Source organism: Salmo trutta, chromosome 38 (genome assembly GCF_901001165.1).
Source record: "Salmo trutta chromosome 38, fSalTru1.1, whole genome shotgun sequence".
Classification (NCBI taxonomy): domain Eukaryota; kingdom Metazoa; phylum Chordata; class Actinopteri; order Salmoniformes; family Salmonidae; genus Salmo; species Salmo trutta.
Window position 1 is genome coordinate 6,194,620 of NC_042994.1, and position 10,146 is coordinate 6,204,765.

Consider the following 10,146-nt stretch of genomic DNA (forward strand, 5'->3'; position numbering starts at 1 on the left):
ATGTTGCAGTTAACATAATGCTAGAAGAGATAGTTTCATGGCGTTGCAGTAAACATGCCACAGTATCTAATAATGTAAACATGCTACTGTATCTAATAATGTAAACATGCTATAGTACCTAATAATGTAAGCATGCTACAGTGTCTAACAATGTAAACATGCTACAGTGTCTAATAATGTAAACATGCTACAGTGTCTAATAATGTAAACATGCTACAGTACCTAATAATGTAAGCATGCTACAGTACCTAATGTAAACATGCTACAGTACCTAACAATGTAAACATGATACAGTACCTAATAATGTAAACATGCTACAGTACCTAATAATGTAAGCATGCTACAGTACCTAATGTAAACATGCTACAGTATCTAATAATGTAAGCATGCTACAGTACCTAACAATGTAAACATGCTACACTACCTAATAATGTAAGCATGCTACAGTACCTAATGTAAACATGCTACAGTACCTAATGTAAACATGCTACAGTACCTAATAATGTAAACGTGCTACAGTACCTAATAATGTAAGCATGCTACAGTACCTAATGTAAACATGCTACAGTACCTAATGTAAACATGCTACAGTACCTAATAATGTAAGCATGCTACAGTACCTAATGTAAACATGCTACAGTACCTAACAATGTAAACATGCTACACTACCTAATAATGTAAACATTCTACAGTACCTAATGTAAGCATGCTACAGTACCTAATGTAAGCATGCTACAGTACCTAATGTAAACATTCTACAGTACCTAATGTAAGCATGCTACAGTACCTAATGTAAGCATGCTACAGTACCTAATGTAAACATTCTACAGTACCTAATGTAAGCATGCTACAGTACCTAATGTAAACATTCTACAGTACCTAATGTAAGCATGCTACAGTACCTAATGTAAACATTCTACAGTACCTAATGTAAGCATGCTACAGTACCTAATAATGTAAACGTGCTGCAGTGTCTAACAATATAAGGGGCGGCAGGTAGCCTAGTGGTTAGAGCATTGGACTAGTAACCGAAAGGTTGCAAGATCGAATCCCTGAGCTGACAAGGTAAAAATCTGTTGTTCTGCTCCTGAACAAGGCAGTTAACCCACTGTTCCTAGGCCGTCATTTTAAATAAGAGTTTGTTCTTAACTGACTTGCCTAGTTAAAGGTACAAAAAACATGCTACAGTATCTAAGGGCTACAAAGTCAGGTAGAAATATGTAATTAATGTATCTATTCATTACATTAACAATTCAGATGTCTCAGGTTAGTTGAAACAGAATGTTGTAACCAACCCTACCCATGACCCTTAAATGGGAATATCACTCAACTCTTGTTTGGTATTTAAACTTGACTGCCGACATGCAAAACATTTTGGGACTGTTTTGCATGTAGACTAATGGAAAAATATATATCATTTTGGAGTGGAATTCCACTTTAAGGTTTTTACCCCATGCTAAGAGGACCTGGTTCCATGGTGTGACTGACTCGGCCATCTGGCTACATGACCTGTTCTCGGTAAGTCTCTGGCCCTATCCCGTTCTGTCCCTGTCCTGCTCGCAGGTCAACTAAGCTCAGCTCCCTACTGTACCGTGACGATTGCAACTGGATGATCCGGGCCTGCCTGGCTACTACACAATTGGCTTGTATTTAAACTCTTAATTTGTATTTTCTAGTGTACTTCATGATTTGCATGCATACATTGGTAAATAACAAATGAATTGTGTAATGTGGCCAAGGATAAGACGTTGGCAAGGGATTGTAGGCTACCTCACACAACATGCATTGACATCAACCTAGGACAATACTGGTACGGTGTGTTTGAGTCCATCCTATTGGTGGGTCTTGACAGTGCCAACACCATTCAGCCCCGATCCCTACTGGTCTTCTATTGGCAGCAGACCAGAGGCTCTCCTCACCAATGGACAAAAGTGCAAGGTCAGCAGCACAACCAGACAGCCTACTCCCTCATCTGGTTCATATGCAGTCAATGAACTAAAGCAGACCAGACGCTAATGCATTGGTGCCTACAGTATGGGAGCGCCACCCCTTAAGCGCTCCCATATTGTAACTGACCATTTTGTTCCATATTAAGACAATGTCAGCGGGACATCATTTACCCACCATCTTTAAAAAGAGCATGGTCAGCAGCACTCACCCTAACTTCAACACGACCACCTCTGTCTGCTCCCTACAACCAGTGGGTTCAGGGGGTCATGGCGAGACTGGGGAATGTATTTTAGATCTAAATAGAGCAAATGTTTGAAAAGAAGTGGAGCAGGCGTCAACCTGTCCAACTAAGACCAATTTGATCATAACGTTTGGACTTAGGTGAACACCTTGTCAGAGCCTGGCCTTTGAGTCAATTAATTTAGAACACTGTAATACGCTTCGTCACTGTTTAACTAGCGGTGCAGTGAAATAGCCTAATCACCAGAGGGCAGCATGTACAAGGATAAATAGATTACTTGGTCCTTCAACGCCATTGTAATGGGCTAATGCTGAGGCCCAATGATCAATATAGCAAGCCCTGAAAGAGCTAACAGATTAGCATCAATATGTACAAACTACAGGAAAACAAATCCAAAAGGTTATTTATTCTTTAAATGAACACACTCTTTTTACATTTAATATAAATAAAAAAACATCCTTTCATTATAATACATTTTTCTCCTTTATGCTACATTCAGGCAAACTTTTAATTTCACCAAAGTTAATGCCAAGGTTGTTTTCTAAAATCGCAACCTGAAGTCATCCATCCATCCATCAAACATGCACTATAATAACTGCCAGTCTTGTATCCACACCTCAGCCATCCATCCATCCTATTGTACATGGTCAATATCTAGCCCTTACGAAGGACTACATTTGAGTAAATTGTACTTTGACAGAATTGAACTGCTAAAGAAGAAATTTTGTAAAATAAATCAATGTAGTCCTTAATTTAAGGGCTAGGTCATATACACACACGTCAATTGTGACCGTTTATTTCGTCCACTAGGGCTAATCCTTGTCGTCGCTGCCATTTTGGTCATCGTCGATGTCCCTGCGTGGCAAGACAGTGCGGTACAGAGACGTCCCTTTAGCCTGGATGAAGGTGAGGGTCATCTTGTCCTTGGTTACCTTCAATACAATACAACTTTATTGGTCCACTCAGGGAAAGGCAAATGTACATCTGAAATGGCACCCTATTCCCCATGGAGTGCACTATTGACCAGAGACTATTGAGAATAGGCTGCCATGTGACACATCCAAAGTCTGTCTACAAGTATGAAAACCACAAACAGTATACAGATAAGACAATTCAATAAAACGCTAGAGTGGACATTTCTATTTATGACTGACCTCTCCGTGGACAAAGCCTCCCAGGGTAGAAAACTGGCCTGTAAAAAACTTGAGGGTGTCTTTGGGGACATGGTGCCAGTGACGCGTGTCTGGGTCCAGGAAGTTACCGGCACCGCTCACTACATAGCCCACACCAGACTCCTTCAGGTACTGAGGAGAGAATAGGGAGAGGAGGAAAATATATATATTTTTTTTAAGTCAGGGTCATGTTTGGCAGAGCGTAAACATTTTCAAATAGAGCCACTACCTGAAAAGATTTTTTAATCGTGTTGAACATTTTTCTACAGTTTGCCATTCCAAACGATACCATGATGCAACTTAAAAACCGCTTAAGGATCCACCCCCTTTTTTTTCACCTAAAATGACACCCAAATCAAGCTTCCTGTAGCTCAGGCCCTGAAGCAAGGACATGCATATTCTTGGTACCATTTGATAGGAAACACTTTGAAGTTTGTGGAAATGTGAAAGGAATCTAGGAGAACATAATAGACCTGGTAAAAGATAATACAAAGGGGAAAAAAAAAAATTGTTTTTTTTGTACCTTCATCTTTGAAATGCAAAAGAAAGGCCATAATGTATTTTTCCAGCCCAGGTGAAATTTAGATTTGTCACTAGATGGCAGCAGTGCATGTGCAAAGTTTTAGACTGATCCAATGAACCATTGCATTTCTGTTCAGAGTTTTGTATCAAGACTGTCCAAATGTGCCAAAAAATTATTCATAACTTTACATGTTCAAAATTGTGCACTCTCCTCAAACAGCATAGTATTCTTTCACTGTAATAGCTACTGTAAACTGGACAATGCCGTTAGATTAACAAAAATGTAAGCTTTCTGGCAATATCAGACATGTCTATGTCCTGGGAAATGTTCTTGTTAATCGCATTAGCCTACGTTAGCTCAACTGTCCCGTGGAAGGGTCACCAATCCCGAAGGAGTTTTAACATTATCCATCAATAAATCGAGAACGTTTACTTTAGAATGTCACTTTAGCAATCTTCCATATGGCCTTCCTCTATCTAACAGCAACCCTCTGGTTGATAGAATAGTTGGTTACACCACTAGTAGTTTAGGAGAAGACTATGCGAAATTAAGTTTCAAAACCTCCACAAACCTGCAGGTTGTGGTCGTGACCACAGAAGTATGCGGTGGCCTTGTGTTTGACCAGAAGGGGGCGTAGTCTCTTCAGGAGGCACTCTGTGGGGCCGTGCTCAGACACTGACCACACCGGGTAGTGACCAGCCACAAGCAGGAAGTCAGCCTTGGACTGGGCCATCCTCTGTTGCAGCCAGGTCAGCTGGATACAGTAAATTAAGACTTAGTTATTGATCATTTCCTCTACAACATTGTTTTTTTGAATTTCTGATGGAGAATTTGTCAGCAGTTGCAATTAATTAACCATAAGGACAAGAGAAGAATAACAAAAGTGTAAAAAGTACATCCAGTTGCAACAATGGTCAGGTTGACAGGGTCAGTGGAACAAAGAAAGTCAATAGAATCTCAAATCTTAGTGACTTTAAAAGTTCAAGCCAAAAACATTTTATTTAACAAAGCCCAGAATAATCTGTGTACCTGTCGGTTGGCCTCAATGGTGCTGAGTGGTCCACGGGGCTTCTCATCAACGTAGTCGTCAGAGTTACCACACAGCATTACTGTATCCAGCATCATGATGCTCAGAGTGCGCTTGGTGTTGGGGATACGGAAGTTCAGCTCGTAGTAGTAGTGAGGGAACCGCCTGAGGGGGGATTGAGGCTCAATGAATGAAGACTGCTCAATGAAGGTTAAGATAGAAACAGCTCAGTGAAAAGGTCTGCATCCCGAATGGCACCCTAATCCCAACAGTGTACTATTTTAGACATTTGGGATGCAAACTAGGATTATGCCGTGAAAAGACGTAACATGCAGCAGAATCAAACATATGATGAACAGAGATACGGAAAACTTAAAGGTTTTATACTGTCAAAGACTTGCATAAGGTCTAAGTAAAGACAGTGGAAAAATGAAGATGTCCCACTCAGGTGATTTACCATTGAAAAAAAGGGTCACAGTTCCATTCTGCTGAAGGGGTGGCTGTCCCATAGGCAGCAATGCATTATCAGCTGGGTCTTGTCTGCTTAGTTCATGAACCAGAAAAGAGGAGCGAGTGAAATGTCTCTCCTCTGGTCTAAGTGTCTGTTTCTTACCATCTGTCAGACTTGCGGCTGTAGTCGATCTGAGCCTTGACGTTGCCCGCATGGTCGTGGTTTCCAGCCAGGATGTACCAGGGAATGTTGAGAGAGTCAGCCGTGTACACGCGCTCAAAGGTATCCTGAGAGGGCAGAGGTCATTTTAGACAGATTGATAAACAAGCACATTCCCATTCTGTTTGCAAACCGTACACATTTAAAATTCCTCAAGACGTAACAGACACAGCAACTAACCATTAGGATCAGAAAAACATTCACAGCAAAGAAAGTAAAGATATTTGATCCATTTTGCCATAGCTGAAGTACAGCTGGAGTAAGTCTGCTTAACAACTGACCTGGAATCTTGGAGAATCTGCACTGTTCACTCCAGAGTAGTAGAAGTTATCACCCAGGGCCAGAACAAAGTCTGCGCCCATCTGCTCTGCTATCTTGCCCATCTCCCAGGCTGTAGCCTTCTCCACCGGTGTGATGTAGGGAGGGTAGGGCACCCCGCCCCAGTCCCCCAGAGCCAGGAACCGGATGGACGTTTGGTTCTCTGGGGGAGAAACCACCACCATACATGTAGTATTATAGCCATTTGACACTTTTAACCAAAGAAATGTACAGTTCAAGTGTATGAGGCCCACGCAGGAATCAAACCCATTACATCCTCCAACAAACGCATAGCGTCTCAGAAAATGTAGTGTATATACACACAACTTACTATAACAGATTGATTTGTAGCCAAATGGGATGTGTCAGTGGAAGTATAACTGAAAAGCAGTGGAGGCTGGTGGGAGGTGCTATAGGAGGATGGGCTCATTGTAATGTCTGGAATGGAATCAATGGAACTGAGTCAAACATGTTTTCCATATGTTTCATACCATTCCATTTATTCCATTCCAGCCATTACATGAGACCGTCCTCCTATAGCATCTCCCACCAGCCACCACTGTTGAAAATGTACATACTGCTGCTTTGCTCCAGGTCCTGGAAGGCAGTGGGGAGGCAGTGGACCACAGGGAGGGCAGTCAGCAGGAGGGTGAACAGGGGAAGGGCCATCTAAAGGACAAAAACAATTCATGATAACTTGCTTTGGTTTTATTTGACAAAATCCAAGTCCAATGTTAGGAATACAGAAGAACAGAATAGCCTGAATTTTCCCTGACAAAGCACAACCTACAGATTGAAACAAACATGCAAACACTGCCAACTCAGCACAAGCAATAACCTTACATTGCACTAAGAAAACAAACTACCACAAGTAACAAAGGCTCTCGCATCATGTGTTGACAGACTCAATTCTCTGTCTTCCCAAGAGCAAGCACCACTTCTTGTAAGTCCAAAATGGCAGCTTATTGATCGTTTAGTGAGTTGACCAATCCCAGCTGGGACTCGCTGTTGCCAATCAGAGTTCTAGTACCACTGTGGCAGGGAAGATAGTAATACAGCTCGTAATACAGCTTGTCAGAGTTGATCATCCATAGCTGGTTAAGATAATTAGGTTAATGTTAGGGTTAGCTAAAATGCTTACAAATTCAACTTTTGAACTCAATTTGACATAAGCTGTATCTTGTCAAACCATGACCCAGGGAAGGGTCATGACTCGTGATCTCATCCCTCTCATGCCCGTTGCATTAGAAGTGTCAAAGAATGAATATAGCATAAGTTTTGTACCTAACAAACTGTTTTAAATAACCTACATCTCACCTACAGAACAGCTTCTCCAAACCCCAGATACAGAGCAGTCAACTTTACATGGAGTAAAATCAGTAAATGCAGATCTATTTAGCAAAAAAACTAATTGCCAGCCGTATTCAATATGAAAAAATCCTGAAAGTGCTGTTTCTCCTACACTGAAAACTTACAGGTTGATAAGAATGTCATGTAAATCCACTCACTGTGATGGTAGTGAGTTGTCCTGAGTGTCCTACTGCAGCCAGGCCAACACTCGTCTGTCTATTCAGTCTCCACTCCTCTTTTATCAGCTCCTGTCTGTCTGTCCTGATAGAACCAAGGTAACCCCAGGGCCAGCCCCGCCCCGCCCCACCCACAACCCCAGGCCAGTCTGTGATCAAGCCCAGACCACAACCATGCCACTGGAGCATGACAGTTGCTCACACCCTTGAGCCCGAGTCAGTCTTGGGACCAGAGACGGAGTGCAAGCAGCATGTGACTGACATTGGTTATAAAAGCTAATGGTCAGACTCCACATTTTCCACCTCAAGTGTTAATCAGCGTTTCTCCTTTTCTGTCTCTCAAACTTCTTTTTTTTCTCTCCTTCGTTTGCTCTCTCTCTCCATATCCTCTCAACAGTATCTTGAAGGCTTGATGGATTGCTTTTGAGCAAGGGGTCTTCTTCCTTTTCTTGGAATGCCCCCCCATCATGTTTGCAAAAAAAAAGTTGTTTACTTATCAGTGCTTATAAATTACTACTGTACATTTACCTCTATGACCCCACCTAGCAGCATCGTGTGACCTTGCCATATTCACTCATCTGTCAATGTATGGGCAGATTCTCAGAAACATGACCTGAGAGGTCCTGAGGTCAAAGGAGCTGCACATCAATGATCTAACAGTACACGTGTCAAACCACAGATTATCCATTATATTGACCAGATACTCAATTGGCCGCTCTAACAATGAAAATAAATGTCTTCAAAAAGGGAAGGGAGGAGGCAAGATCAGGTGGGACCATTCTAGCTAATGTGTTTGGACACACCTACAAATTCCAGGGTATTCTTTATTTTTACGTTGTAGAATAATAAACTATGAAATAATGCATATGGAATCATGTAGTAACAAAAAGTGTTAAATCAAAATATATTTTATATTTGAGATTCTTCAAAGTAGCCACCCTTTGCCCTGATGAAGCTGGTTGAGAGAATGCCAAGCGTGTGCAAAGCTGTCTTCAAGGCAAAGGGTGGCTACTTTGAAGAATAACACTTTTTTGGTTACTACATGATTCCATATGTTATTTCATAGTTTTGATGTCTTCACTATTATTCTACTATGTAGAAAATCGATCACAGTTCAATAGAAAATGCTGGTGGCGAGTGATTGATCCGTTTGATAAACTCCAATAGTGTTTTTTCTGAAATTTGCCAGGATGTTACCTATCCTACTTATATCAGTAGACCCAGAACAACCTAAGCATTACAAAACGTACATTAGATCAAATAAGTCACATGTAGCAAATAAGCCATTACATTTTTGTTAACCAAATTCGACACTCATTGACCTCAGCGAAAAAAACGCCACCTGATAGAGAAAACAGATTTTGGGCCGTAATCCCTCTCGCGTTGCCTCTTCCTCTCTGGTCAAACTTATTCCGTGGAAGGCTGTCGGTTTTCGTTCCTCCCTTTTACTTGATTGATGAATTAAGGTCACTAATTAGTAAGGAACGACCCTCACCTGGTTATCCAGGTCTTAAAAAAACAGCAGACAATAGGCCCTTCATGGAATGAGTTTGACACCCCTGTAGTAGTAGTAGTAGAACAGGACAGAGATAATGTATGGAGGTTCATTGGAATTGTGGGAAAAGGCTGTGAATAAAACAGTATTGCATGTATATGGGGCTATATTTAAATGTAAAATCTACACCACAATGGATGTTTTTCATTTATGTCATATGGTTTTTGAAGAATGATTAACAAGCAGACGTTCTCAATTAACTGATAGTTGTAAGTTGCAATTACAGTGAGGGAAAAAAGTATTTGATCCTGATGATTTTGTACGTTTGCCCACTGACAAAGAAATGATCAGTCTATAATTTTAATGGTAGATTTATTTGAACAGTGAGACAGAATAACAACAAAAAACAGAAAAAGGCATGTCAAAAATTGTATAAATTGATTTGCATTTTAAATGAGGGAAATAAGTATTTGACCCCCTCTCAATCAGAAAGATTTCTGGCTCCCAGGTGTCTTTTATACAGGTAACGAGCTGAGATTAGGAGCACACTCTTAAAGGGAGTGCTCCTAATCTCAGCTTGTTACCTGTATAAAAAACACCTGTCCACAGAAGCAATCAATCAATCAGATTCCAAGCTCTCCACCATGGCCAAGACCAAAGAGCTCTCCAAGGATGTCAGGGACAAGATTGTAGACCTACACAAGGCTGGAATGGGCTACAAGACCATCGCCAAGCAGCTTGGCGAGAAGGTGACAACAGTTGGTGCGATTATTCGCAAATGGAAGAAACACAAAAGAACTGTCAATCTCCCTCGGCCTGGGGCTCCATGTAAGATCTCACCTCGTGGAGTTGCAATGATCATGAGAACGGTGAGGAATCAGCCCAGAACTACACGGGAGGATCTTGTCAATGATCTCAAGGCAGCTGGGACCATAGTCACCAAGAAAACAATTGGTAACACACTACGCCGTGAAGGACTGAAATCCTGCAGTGCCCGCAAGGTCCCCTGCTCAAGAAAGCACATATACATGCCCGTCTGAAGTTTGAATCATTCAGATGTTCATTGGCAGAGGACAACTGGGTGAAGGTGTTGTGGTCAGATGAGACCAAAATGGAGCTCTTTGGCATCAACTCAACTCGCTGTGTTTGGAGGAGGAGGAATGCTGCCTATGACCCCAAGAACAACATCCCCGCTGTCAAACATGGAGGTGGAAACATTATGCT

The 10,146-nt window shown here is 41.5% G+C and overlaps 1 protein-coding gene across 4 annotated transcripts; it reads right to left on the reverse strand.

The window, feature by feature from the left end:
• Positions 1-2,577: 2,577 nt before the first annotated feature.
• On the reverse strand, positions 2,578-7,500 carry LOC115178653 (tartrate-resistant acid phosphatase type 5). Of its 4 annotated transcripts, none has more exons than XM_029739907.1 (8): positions 7,410-7,500; positions 6,480-6,570; positions 5,865-6,064; positions 5,527-5,651; positions 4,916-5,078; positions 4,458-4,640; positions 3,346-3,495; positions 2,578-3,123 (listed from the first exon to the last, which is right to left on the reverse strand). In XM_029739907.1, exons 2-8 carry the CDS (start codon positions 6,568-6,570, stop codon positions 3,004-3,006), a joined length of 1,032 nt encoding a protein of 343 aa, XP_029595767.1. In that variant the 5' UTR covers positions 7,410-7,500; the 3' UTR covers positions 2,578-3,003. The 4 variants fall into 4 exon arrangements, with proteins under 4 accessions (XP_029595767.1, XP_029595768.1, XP_029595765.1 ...); XM_029739908.1 differs by having other exon boundaries at positions 7,377-7,463; XM_029739905.1 differs by lacking the exon at positions 7,410-7,500 and adding an exon at positions 6,768-6,806.
• Between the last annotated feature and the right edge of the window lie 2,646 nt (positions 7,501-10,146).